The sequence below is a fragment of the Pipra filicauda genome, unplaced genomic scaffold, assembly GCF_003945595.2.
Source record: "Pipra filicauda isolate LSUMZ 115617 unplaced genomic scaffold, ASM394559v2 scaffold85_size2586006_pilon, whole genome shotgun sequence".
Classification (NCBI taxonomy): Eukaryota; Metazoa; Chordata; class Aves; order Passeriformes; family Pipridae; genus Pipra; species Pipra filicauda.
Genome location: NW_024105042.1, coordinates 1,878,003 through 1,891,839, shown reverse-complemented (window position 1 = coordinate 1,891,839; position 13,837 = coordinate 1,878,003). Strand labels below are relative to the sequence as shown.

General features: G+C 46.9%; 1 protein-coding gene across 1 annotated transcript in view; it reads right to left on the bottom strand.

Annotated features, from left to right (window-relative positions):
- Positions 1 to 13,837, bottom strand: part of ARL3 (ADP ribosylation factor like GTPase 3) — a 30,330-nt gene that overhangs the window by 14,875 nt on the left and 1,618 nt on the right. The window contains exons 2-3 of the mRNA XM_027738693.2: positions 5,241 to 5,384; positions 3,993 to 4,109 (exon numbers count right to left, since the gene is read on the bottom strand). Coding sequence (XP_027594494.1) covers positions 3,993 to 4,109; positions 5,241 to 5,384 — 261 coding nt within the window. The remainder of the gene's footprint in view (positions 1 to 3,992; positions 4,110 to 5,240; positions 5,385 to 13,837) is intronic.

The window sequence follows — 13,837 nt, the reverse complement described above, 5'->3', positions numbered from 1 at the left end:
GCACAAAGATCCTTGCTCTTATTTATAGCAAATGTTGACAAAACTTCATGATGTTCTGAAAGGAGAGGAACCACCTCTTTGAAAGTTGGGGGAGTGGGCAGCCACGTGGGTAGGATCAGAAAGGAGATGGGGGCAGTACTGGGGATGCACTCACCATCTTCATAGCCTCTGTTATCTAAAGAGAATAGGAGACTTCTGGTATTGTTTCAAATGACAGGCTTACAAGCTGAAGCTGAATGCAGGAGGGCAAAATCTGGGGAGCTAGACATGTTCTTTCACCCCAGCAAAGTGTACCAGCACCACAATGGTGTGACTGTGCCATGCTGCCCTCCAGCATCACCTCCTCAATAAGCACCAATGCACACAATAGCACTCAGGGGACACAGGAGTGTATTGGAGACATCAAGTTCCTCTCCATCAGGCAATCCTACTGCAGCGTCCTGGAGCTGGTTGATCCATCCTGTAAGACTCCATTTTCAGCTACCATCCAAAAAAAAATGGGAAACCTCAGTAAGGCAAGAATAGCCTCGTATGCCTTTTTAATTGCTTGGTACAGGAAGGTTTTTGAAGGAGAAGGATGCTGGGATGGCAGACAGGGACAGGACTGGTGACAAACACTGAGCATTCTGCTTCCAGTCCCTGCCATTCCCCATCAGCAGTGATTGAAGCTGCTAGCATGTCATCTGCATGCTCTTTGGTGGCTTACGGGGAGCAAGTGTCAGCCTCGTTTTCAGGGAATAGATGAGCACAGCACCCCGCCATCAAGATAAATGGCATCCTTGCAGGCAGTCTCAGCATAAGACTCCACGCTTCCAGGATAATTTCGACCAAATAGTAGGGGGAGGGAAGATCTCTAGCAGCAATATCTATTAAACTACAGGCACTCCCTTAATGAGCAGCACTCAAGTTGTTTGAAATAGGACCAAACACGCAGCAGGAGGATCTGTATGCCAGGCCTGAGGAGGTAACCCAGCAAACCTCACAGACCCCTCTGCAGATCACCTGGGGCTGATGTGCAGTGACAGAGGCTGGGGGACACGCGGCAGGCTGGACGCAGCTGCGTGGGGATGCGTCAGCAGTGCACGCACGCGGTGCCATGTGATGGGGAACGGCCGTGGGCACACCGTGACACACAGCCCCTCCCTGCAACGTGATCCCAAGCATGTGAACCAATACTGTATCAGCTACACCCGTCCTCTCCGCCCCTGCCAAGCATTATACCCCTGTGCATCCCATTTGGGGTAGGAAACGCAAACAAAAAAATGCTGCAGGGCTGCAGTTGTGTTCTGGGGTGAGACTGGAGTGTCATTTGCCCTCCCTCAGGACATCTCTGGGGAAGTTCAGTGACACGTGAACGCAATGGTCAAGTGCTACTTCTCAATTGAAAGGCAGCACCTCCCAGACTACGGTGCTTCTCTAACTGGGAAGGAAGAGCTCCAAGTCCCAACCAGCCAGGGTTTCTCCTGCACCGCTCTGTTCCTTGCTATGGAGTTATTTTGCAAGATGAGAACTGGATACAACTGTGCTCAGGGCAAAAGCAACAAAAGCACAGAGAAAGTAAAGTATGTGCCGAGTGCCTACTTCCAAACCAGCGAGCACTGTGCCAAATAGCTGCAGGTGCCTGTCTGAATATGCAATCAGCCAGATATCCACACCTTATTTGCCTGGGTTAAGCTTCCAAATATCACAGGTGTGTGATGCAAGACCAAGCTCTCATTCAAAGGCACCTGCATGGATTTGAATTTGTAATCACTTCCTGCTTTTTAATACTCTTTAGAGGGTTCTTTCTGTTTTGTGCAATACAGTTTAGGAGAAGAGAGAAGCAGGGGGTCCTGGGAACTGTAGTGTAACCTCATCTCCAATGTCCTTCTATGGCCAGGGCCACTCAAGAGCCTATTTTTGGCTGTGGTGCTTGGTAGCATAGTTTGCCAGTTTGAATACCATGTTGGAGAATGGAGCTTTGAGAAAGAAATCCCTGTAAAGCTGGATACCTCCTTTGAGAAACATGCCAAAACACAACCTGGAGTAAGTGGGTTGGGCAGAAATTGCACGTGATAGGACTGGATGAAGAAATAACATGAGGGATACGTTGGCTCAATTTAAAGATGCACAGCCTGCATCAGGTTTGTCAGAGGGTAAAATTACTGGCTAAAACAGGGGTGAGGACTGGCAGAAGACAGAGAAAGCCATCAGCACATACTTGATTCCAGTTTTGGTGAGAATGGACATAGCAAAGCACTGCTCCAGCATGCTGACATCTCCCAGTTTGGGACTAGGTGTCAGCATGGAGTGCAGGCAGGGGTGCTCAGGTCCATTTCTGCACCAGCTATTTCTCTGAATTCACACCGCTGTTTCCCCCAAACTGATTCTGCTTTTATCTACCTATCTTCTTACTCATAGGAAAAGAAGGTTTTTTTCCGTACATTGCTTTAACTGGGGTGGGAGGGGGGCAGGGAAAACAGCCACTTTCATCTTCAAATGTGATTGAAGATACCTTCAAATTCACCTTTTGTTCTGCACCTCCCATGCAGCACACACTGGGAAGGGTGGAAGCCCACAGGCCAGTGTAGCTCACTGCCTTTGCCAGCAGAGTTTTCCAGATACTGTTTTTCAGTTGCGCAGTCTCTGCAGCCTGAGCACCTGCCACAGCAGGCAGAGATCCCAGAGCTGCTGCTTTGCAGGGCTGACTTTGATCCGCACACCTACTGCCTCCCCGCCACATGCAGCAGCAGAGCTTGAGCTCAGTGGGCACGATCACCTCACAGCCATGCCATGTCTCTCTCCTCGATGGCCACAGAGGAGCACAACGCTCATTTCTCAAACACAGACCTCTTCCCTAGAAAGATTTCTCCATTATGCTCTGCAAAAACAACCAACTGGGTTTATGCAGTGGTGGCTGCCCTTGAACATCAGATTCCAAATTAAGGCTCCAAAAGGGTAATCAGCAAAGGAGATTACCAAGGGTTTATTAGTCACGGTTAAATAACAGCTTCATTTGGACAATGTTTTCTAAACCTCCAGGCACAGCCAGGACTTTCAGCACCTGGACATGAGCCTTAGTGTAGAGAGTCCTATTCCTAGTTGCACTGATACTTCCATGGAAGTGCACTGAAGCTCCTGACACATAGTGAGTACGTGTGTGCGCAACAGGAGGGAGAAAGGGCATCTTTCCGAGAGAGTTTTCTGCTTTCCCATGGGAGCCCTGCAGTCCTTGCCTCTTCTTTGTTCCCACAGGCAACATTGCTTGGGGTGGGGAGAGGCCTGGAGCCCCGAGCCTGCCTTCATCCTGGCATGTCTGGCTGTAGGCTAGAGGCAATCTTTGAAATTGGTCAAGACAGCACTTGGAGGGTCCCAGGGCAATGTGGTCTGGCATGGAAACACAAAGATTCTGCACTGTAAATATAATTGTAGTCATCTGCAGCTAGTTGTAAGGTAATTACAGCTAAGTTGTCGAAATCATTAAAAGACAGTCTTATGATTAAAGGAGCAAAAGAAAAGACAAGGGGTCTCTCTGTGTCCCTCAGTCAGAAGCTTTCCTATCTGATGCAGACACAGAATTTAATTGTTGTGCCTCAGTTTCCCTACCTATAAAACAAGGACACCATACTGACCTACCTTTACACACGAGGCTTAAGTCACTAATGCCCATGACAGGCCTTCAGAGTCTCCGGTGAAAGGAGCTATAGATGGGTAAAGTACAAGTTATTAATGTTCTTTCATTTGGAGGAGACTGAGATGAGAGGAAAGGAACTGGCTATAAACAGCACCATCCTGTGAAAGTAAAAACATACAACCGAAGGATTTCTCCAAACATTACTGTATTTTTCTTACTGCACCCAACCAATCTTGCCATTTCGCTCAGAATAACTCCTGTTACAATGGCAATGGTGTTGCTGAGGACTGGGACATTACATTACTTGTTTCTGAATTTCTGGCTGAGACCTTGGAAAGCCATTGCATGAACACAGCATTCAACTGCAGCCAATACTCACAAGGATATCAGTGTTTTCAAAATAGTTCCTCCAGTATGGCCTGATCTTCCTCTGTCCGCCTATGTCCCATACATTCAGCTTGAAGCCTTGAGACTGTACACTTTTGATGTTGAAGCCCTGGAAAGAGCAGAAACAAAGCCACATAGAGCATAAGCCTGAACGGCTGGAGCATGTTCACAGGCAGACACTAACACCTTATATATCCCATGCCTGCAACGTGCAGCAGGATGGGCTGGGCAGCCACAAAGATGGATCGGCTGTTGGAGAGACACTGGCAAAAGCAAACACAGCCGCCAAACCATCAGTTTGCCAGCATTCCTGGGTCAAGGGTTAACTCTGTCATGGCTATGGAGACATATGATGCAGTTAGTACCCTGGGAAGGCGTAGCAGTGTAGGTGCAGGAAGAGGTGGGAGAGCTGCAGATAAGGAGAAAACAAGGGCACTGTGAGAAGCAGGGTTGAGCTTGTGAAAGCTGAGTAGACAGTCACAGCTAACATGAAGCCAGAGGTCTCAGCTCAATTCGACACGACACAGCTAATGCCAGGCTTAAAAGAGCAACAGCTGCACGTCTGAAGGGTCCATTTCATCAATTAGAGCACCAACTGAAAGTGCATTCAAGTAGAAAAACAGGATGTGGCGTGGGCTGGCAACGTGCTGCCACACCACCCAGGGGACTGGGGCTTGGAATTGGGGTGTCAGGGCTAGGAGCTTTGGGAGGCAGCTACAGGGTGGGGGGAAGCATCTCCCATAGCTCTCTAGCAACCTCCTCTGGAGCGATGCTGCAGTGCTTCTGATGGGAGACATCCCTTTCCCCAACCCTCAGGATCAACAAAAGGGGATGAGAGGCATTAGAGAGGGAGCACTGGTATATGCAGGACCCTTGGAGCTGGCTGGGTGAAAGATGCAAAGAGACGGGCTTGCCCAGTTCTGCAGCATCCACTGTACATGTCCCCTGTTTGGCAAGGACAACAGGAACAAAGTCTCATCCATGCAACCCTAGCATGACCCAAAAGCCTTTTGCAGAACTCCACAGCACTCATCCACTTTTGCACTACCTGACAGATCTGGCCTGACGCTCTCTGGCTCCTTCAGGAAGCCTCTTAGGCAGAAAACACACAAACTTAATGGTGCACCAGGCTCCAGCTGCTCCCCCTTTTACTGAAAGACTCTGTTGAATCATTAGTGCTTTGTATAAGGTGGCAGGTGGGACCGCAAGAACTGCCCTGAGACGTAAAGGCCTTCCTCACCTGTGTTGGTGTGATGTGGCTGATGTCCTCTGATGCCAGCTGTTTCAGGAGTGTAGTCTTGCCTGCATTATCCAGTCCCAAGAGGAGGATTCTCACCTCCTGGTCCGGAGTGCTTTTTAGTTTGCGCAGGATTGACAGTAAACCCTAAATCCACAAGAGAGATCATAGGGTTTATTTCCCCCCTGGACTCTCTCCCCCAGTGTCATGCCCTCCTCCCTTGAAATGGGCTCTGTAGGGTGGTAGATCCCAGGACACCTTGAATCCCTTCCTGCAGTCCCTATTCCCATTTAATTTCCCATTCCCCTTGCCCCCTATTTTCTTTCATCTCAGAGTATCAACGAGGTCTCAGACAGTACAAATGTCACGCAGTGAGGTGCCCCGCTGGCTGCACTGCTCTTGTCACACAGCTGTTTGGCATTCCCTGTGCCAGGGAGACAGTGCCTACACACACCATGTGTAGGAGCTGCAAACCAAGTCCTTGCAAGCTCTTCATTATCTTTATCAGAAGGAAAACACCATTAATTTAATCTCCCTCCCAGTTAACTGCAGGTTACTACGTACCTGACATTGTTCTTTTCATAGTAACTCCCCGGTCAACTCAAACCCTGTTTATCTGTCTAAAACATGCTGGACCCGTGGGGCACGTGCAGTTCTGATTCTCAGGATGTAGCACTTAACAACTATCTCAGATCACCACACATCCTCACTAAGAAAAGCACAGTGGATTTCAGTCATTAGCCAGGCTCAGCTCTCTGAGCTGACAGTATCACTCAGGATTAGGAAACAGAATATCCAGGTCAGCTCATTTACAAACGGGCACCTTACAGCAGCACACCCAAGCTTTTGTCAGTGTCACCACTCAGAGACCTGCACCTCTCAAAAACTGCTGGAAAAATATTCCGGATCCTGGCAGGTAACCAAGAGATGCAAATCACCCCATTTCCACCTGCCTCTCGCTTCCCAGCCCCACAGGCAGTTGCAGCCAAGGGCACAGGAGCGGGCTGACACACCACGAATGCCTGGGTGTCCTTGGGCACAGTGCTGCTCTGCAGCCCCTGCTTGTCAGGAGCTGCTCCTCAGAGCCCAAGCAGCACACACCACACTGACGCAGGTGCTCTTGCAACTAATTTGCCTGAGAAAATCCAAGAGAGGGATACACCTCTAAGGGCCCCTTCTGGAGCCCTGAGCACTCCTGCTACCTATCTCCTTGACAATTCCCTTGTTGAAGCACACTGAGCCTCAGAGCCAGGAAGAAAGTTCAACTATCAGCAGAAACCTGAGCCCACAGGGCCCATCTCTCAAGCTTTTTTGTTCTCCAATTTGCAAAATGGAGACAATGCTTCTTGTCGACCTGCAAGGGTGTAATCAGTTAAATGTCATGAAGTGCTTTGTTGCTATGAGGAACTAAACCCTCTAAATATTCCTGCTGGGAGCCAAGGACTATTTGAGCCTTGAAGGTTGCTCCTGATCCCCTCCAGATCGTGGCAATCAGAAACTTGTCCTCAAGATAAAGAGCTGCAGGAAGCAGTACAACTGTCACTGCTGCAATGCATCCCCCGTCTCCAGCAGTGCCCTTCTGCCCACTCTGGGAGAGTCCCACCTTATCCATTCGGAAACTGCTGCTTCTGACTGCTCATTGCACTGTTCCAAGGTGGGGAGTGCTTTGGAAAGGACACGGCACTACAGGTCATGATACCAAAGCTTTCAATAATGCACAGAGATTCAAATACATGTGACATTCGATCCATCCCTCTAAGCATTTTCAATTTCAGATTAATTTATCGGTTTTCCATTTAATTACCAGCCACAGCTCAAAATACATGCGTGACGTGTAAGAAAGAGGGAAAAGAGAAGGAACTTGGTAAAACTGCATTCGAAGGATATCTGTACAAAGTCTCAGGACTGCTACCATCGCTGTGCTTTTAAAAAGCACTGTAGAAAGCTGAGGTTCAGAAATTCAGAGCTCATGCGAGAACAGAAAAACTGCAGTCTTAACACACAGTAAGCAGGCTCAGGGTGTCACCTATCTCATATGTGATAAATAGGCTGGTAAAAAACTGGGAATCCAGGCCCTGCTCAAGAGCTGTTAATCAGGACTGGGCTCTGCTTGGTACAGGCACAGTAAATCCCCAAACTCCTTTTAGTTGAAGTGTACAGAGCTGTATCACCATGTGCTGGGCCCTGAGGGCCAGATGATCACAGCTGGCTCTCACCCCTGGACCCGTGGCTAATGAACTTGAAGGGCTGCGTTCAGTGTAGCCAGTCACTGTGAACCCTCCCAGCCCAACAGCTCATCTCCCTGGCCACAGTGCCCAACCCACGTTCTGCCCCATGATGGTATGCACTTCCACACGTCGGAGGGAGAGGAAAAGAAGAGCAGCAAAAATACCTTTAATGCTCACATGTTTATATGCATATCCTAAGTGCTCTTGACATCATTAAAAAGCACAAGTTTTAACTCTATGACTAGCAACACATTTTCTTTTCACCTGCTGTCAAATTAACAGTTGTGTTTGTTGGCTTGTAAATCCAAGGATTTCAGCTCGGTGTGGACAGACCCATAGGAGCAGGAACTCTAAAATTCACACATTCTCCTTCCTTTTCAGGGAAACACTAAATTTCCCATTCTTATGGGCCTGACCCAAAGCCAATGCACACCAGCCAAAGCACTACTGCCGACTTTGGAGACCTCTGAATCAGGCCCTATTATTTTAGTTTATTGCTCACAGTTAAAAAAAGAAGCTGTTGAAATGCTAATCCTATTCACAGCACCACTTGCTAAGAGCAGAGCAGTGTATCCCAGAGCAGATCAGGATTAGGAGCCTTTATATTTCAGAATTCAACTCCAAAATATTGAGCGCAAAGAAATGTATTACAAAGTATTGCTTATCTACCACGGAGCAATTCTCAGGGGTCGGGAAGAGGAACAGTTGTAAATGTTAATAGAGCTTCTCCCATTGTAGATGGATGCTATTTCTGGGCTAGTATGACAGCCTATGAGAAAACGATCAGCATCGTTCCATATTCTACTCAAGTGACACTGCTGCATGGCTGATCACAGGATTATCTGGGGTAGCCAATAGAAGAGAAGATATATATAGAAATAAAAGTATTCTCTAAGGTATAAAGTAAGCTGATTTAAAAGGCTGGAATACAAGCAAGCCAACATAGAGAAGTGGACTTTATTTCAGTAGCTGCCGGCATAGGTTACATGGTCTGTATACACAACTTAAATCAAGAGCCAAATAATAGTATTGGTTACTATGATTGTTACTATTCGGTAAATAGTATTTAAAACTTGAACCCAGCATTATCCCTGTAGTTAGAGAAGATTTAAAACTAAGAAAAGTCATGCACAGATGAGTTTCTAACTTTTTTTCCCCTTTTTTTTTTTTTTTGTAATTGGTCTTATGAGCACACTGGCTAGGAAGACAGAAAGCATTTCCTGACAGCTTAGTAGACTGGAAAAAATAACTCAGCCTAGTTCCCTGTTGCATGCCACCACTGTGTGGGACAAGTAGCCCTTGCTGCACACACACACTGATGGACCAGCACTTCTCTGCTCACAAACACAATGCTGAAACTAACTTGGGCTGATGAGAGTCAGATAGCAACCCCTTGTTATTGATGAGAGGTGTCAGATAGAAAGCAATGAAATGGGAAAATCTGTGCAAAAAGGATGCTCAAAAGCAACAGAGCAGGAGCAGATATTTGAAGCAGAGCAGGTAATGTCTCGGTGCTGCAACTTAACCAGCAGTGGGAGGACGGCCAGGCCAGTGGCACTCACTCACTGGGGTGTCCAGGGTGAGAAGGAGGACAAGTCTTGAGCAGAACAGTTGAGATGTTGGCTGGCTGAGGAGCTGCAGAGACAACTCACAGGACTGTAAGGGCAGTGTGTCATCTGCACAAAACTAAGCAGACTGCGGCATCTGTAACAGAGAAGGGAACTGCAGACGCTGCTCAGATAATGAACAGCACAGCATGGCAGCGTGCACAGCCTTTGGAGAAGGGCAGCCAGACAGAGCACCTCAAGGCTGGGCACAGTCCGCCAGCAATCGCTTCTTGGTCACCTCTGGGTTAAGCAAACTATGTTTTATATCAGATTGGTTTGTTTAAAAACATCTTTGTCCTTGGTGGAGAGGGTTTTCCTTACGAGCACCATGAGGAGACAGACTGATGGGGTCAGCAATGAGGAGACTGCATTTTCCAGACAGTGTGTGGGGACATACAATAAGAAAAAGAGACTCCTGACAATTACGGTGAAATCAGAGTGGGGCATTAAATTCTGAGATGCAACCAAATGGGCAGGAGCACTCAAACACATCAAGCATGAAAGAAAAGCTAACCATCTTATTAGCATCCTTCAGAAAACAGGGATGTGTGGTTTTATGAAAAGATATCATTGCTAGGTTTAAAATACCCACCGAATTATCAAAAGACTTTCAGCTATAGCTGCATGCAGTAATCCTAGTCTCTTTAAAAAAAAAAAAAAAAAAAGGCAGACATATATAAAAATACAGCGACATTTATAGTCCTAGCTAAGGGTTTTGTGGGTTTATTCAGCTTTAAATCCATGCTGTATATGGGTCTTTTGAACTAGTTGATGCATGTAACTACATCCTGTACCACAGAAGCCGCTGAAAGGAAGATTCACTTTATAGGCCAAAGCAAAAATTGGTTTGGGACAAACAGAGCATTGAGATAATCTGTTTAAATATTGTATCAGATTGGCAATATAAAGCCATAATGGAAAGAACAATTTCCCCTTGTACTGAGGGTTGGATACATGGTGCATGGATAAAAAGCATGGCCCACGAGCTGCTGTAGAGCACAGTTGATTCCTATTAGGAAAGAGACATAAATGTATTCTGTTTAACTTTATTAGCCACAAAGCTCAGATAATGAATGTAAAATAAAACCACCCTTAGTCACCAGCAATTGCTTATCTACTATATATGGATATTCAGGTAGAATCAAATCAATTCACCAAGATGCAATACAGCCGCAAAGCTCAGCAGCTCAGCCTGCCACTGTGACCACATCTCCCCCATCCCTACACCCCTGCACAGACACCCTCTTCCCCACTGCTGCAACCACAAATCACCGGTCTTCATCCTCAAGGCTCTTCCCAGCCAAGCGCATTTGCCATAGCGGCTCCTGTCTCCCCACAGCTGCCCCCCAGCACTGCTGAGCTGTATTCTCAAACCTTTGTGCCTTTCCTACCACCGTGGGAGAAACTTCACAAAATATCCATAAAATCACCCCATTATTCTTCTGCTAATTCCTTCTCTGCCACACCTACAATCCTTGATGAGGTTTAGGCAGCCAACATGTCAAGTTCAAACCTGTCTTGGACTCTCCTCACTCATATCGCTTGATTATCTCTCACCTCAGACAGACCGTATTTCCATGGCATGGGGAACAACTCCATGTTCTGCCTGCACAGTACCTAGCACAGCTCTGGACCCCAATTTATTTTTAATTAAGCAATATGGTAGCAATTCACCATTTTTACAGAGTAAGTTAAAGACAGAGGGTGCACGTGATGGTTTCAGAAAGTCAAACAGGAGAAGCTGACATGGGGAAGGACGAGGGGCTTAGTTGAGCCAAATATTCTGCCTTCCGCAGTGGATATTTGAGGCTACATTTGTCATCCAGGGTGCAATCCTGCACACACAGAGCTGGAGGAGGGGAGTCCTTCCTGACAACTGCACTGATTAGCTGGTGCCCTGAAGAATGACGTCTGATTACCTTTATCTTCGGCTGCAGAACTGCAAATGTCACTAATGGTCATAAAATCACCCAGTCTTTTTCAAAATACAACCGAAGTAAATTAATCTATTGAGCACAGTTTATTCAATACTTCTTACTCTGGCAAAACTCCCAAAAAATCATTTGCTTGCTGCATGTCTCCACCATATGGTGTCATTCAATACAGACTTTCTTTCCTGAATTGAAATCCAAAATTTAATGGAGTCGAGTCACCTACAGAGTTTTTTCAGCTCAAACCTACTAACATAGTTTTCTGTCAAAGAGGTCACACAGCACTTTCCAGTTTGATACATTACCCAATACCAGCACGAATCCTCTTTTCATAATTAAAATCAATCTCCTTTGGTTTTAGCAAGTTTGAAGAAAGCATTTTGCCCTGCACAGAGAAAAGCCAATGCCCAGCACTGGACGATGTCAGTAGTCTTTGTCTGCTTTTAAAACTTCAAAGTCTTGGTCAGTGGCTGATACGCTCTCCTATCTGCAGGTGGTTTCTCCTATCAACCTCTCAGCAATCAGTAAAATAAACCAAAAAACATGACATGGAACTGTACTGGGAAACTAAAGTAGTAAGGCACTATTAAAACCCTCGAAAGCATTTTTTTTTTAATGGGGCCTTTTTAAATAGAGCCTTACTGCTAAGGAACAAGGGACAAAAAAAAAGAATTTCTAGGTATGAGGTACATCTACAGTAGGCAAGAGATAAATGCTGGTTTTCCTAGAAACATGAGCTCAAGACCAGTAGAAAAATGCCTGACTACACATTTAGCTATGCTGGTATTTCATCCTCTCTACCAGATCTGCCTAGTATCAGCTAGACACTCCATCACTCAGTTTCCTCAACTGTAAAACGGGGCCACACTTTGACAATTCTGGTTTTGACATAATGATGTCATCCTCAATCAATGGTTTTAGAAAAACACCGGCCATCCTCTGGCCCCAGTATCTATCAATAACATACCATCTCTCCTGGTAAAGATTGTTATTACAGTGATGAGGAGGCCACAAGCTCTGCTTCACACAGCATTTCCTAAACTTTGGAAAGCAGCATAACCTTCCATGTAGCAGCCTCCCTTTGCCCTTGCTGTGTGCCCACCACAGATGCTGCTTAACTGTGCCAAAGACTACAGCGCTACATTGTCTCTCATGCTATGCAGTTTTATGCTCATCCTTCCCTCCGTGCTCTACCTATGACCTTCTACCACCCCTGCCCCACAGCTGTGAGAAATGTTGGTATGCTCTGCAGAAGGAGACACTTCCCCTCTGTACCTACTCACTTGGATGAACACTGAAACAATTCAAACCTCAGCATTAACCCTCTCATTACTGGAGCCAGCAGCTGTTGAAGGGGGTTTAAGTGCCTCCCAATGCAATCACGACACGGCAGAACACGTCCACGGGCAGCTACCACAGCTCAGATGACAAGCAGTAAATTGTTACATCAAGCTGTTTGGATCATTTCTGACTGCTGACCCACATCCCGGGGCTGCCACAGCTGCTTTGAATACGTTTGCTGCTGTTTCAGAATTTCTACCACGAAGGATAATTCTGTTTTAGCGGAAGTTGAGAATCTAGAGAGACAGTGCAGTCTCCTGCCAGTCCAGCCAGTCCACCAGGCACCTCAAAGTGCCACCCACCCTGCCTGAGAGGCTACAATTCAAAAAACAACTCCCGGAAATGAAAAACAGACAAAGAGGCAGTGAAACGTTATATCAAATAACACGAACGCTGGAGAACACCCAGTCCGCCCTCTCCACACACAAAGCGCCTGGATAAGAGCAGCCAGATCCCAGACTATACCAGCTTATCGGGACATCATAAGGCAGAAGAGCAGATTTGACAGCTGCAGGCCAAATGTGTCCTACAAAGCACTGCACTGCTGGAAGCAGCTGCCCTCATCTTTACAGCAGATGTCCATCCTGTGATGGCTTTGGTGTCTGGTGTGACATGCTCCATCACCAACTCCTCTGAAATAGAGCAGATCCCACAGGTTTTATCTCAATCTCCCTCTCTGTAGCCCAGCAGGTGGGGATGCAGCCAGAATTAACCCAGTGAAGATGAGAAGCTGCCTTTGCTGCTCTTGCTTATACCTCCTCCCATGCTGTCCATTTGCATGAATCCAGCTTGAGTCCAGAGGGCTCCTGGACAAAATAAAGCTGTGCCCTTGGGAAAGCTCCTTTCCCACTGCTATTTCCTTCTGCCTGTGCTCTCTGCTCATGCTGCATCCTCAGCAGCTGCTCCCCACCCACAGCATCTCTCTCTCACCACCCTTCACCCACAGACCCAGTCCAGTCCTCACTGGACTTTGCTAGCATTCCACCCCAACTACTCTGGCATCTAAACCCAAGATGTTTCCAACACCCTGGTCCATCATCCAACCTTCCCACAACCTCAGTTCAGACTGCAGGGTACTCTCACCACCTTACCTGTATCCCAGCATTGGGTCCCACCCAAGACTCCAATTTCTTTCTTCAATCCATATTGCTACCTCTCAAACAATTCATTTCTCTCTTCCAACACTTCTTTTCTCCCTGGGACCTCTCTTTTTCCCATTAGCATCAAAACTCCACTCCCATCCCTTCCCCCAGTGTATTCTTATTTTTTCTTTTCAACCCAGATTGTCCCTCATCCCCCCAGCCCCAGAGCACAGAAGATTCCAGCAAACTATCCTAGCCAGCCAACACTGACTGGGTTTTCCCAGCGACTCACCAGACTGTCCATCCCACCCAACTGGCAGTTTTCTTTCAGCCTCTGAGCAGTTTGTCTCAGTCTGCCCATCCCTGAACATGCAATCCCTTCATCCAGGCCTCTCTGCCATGACTGAACTC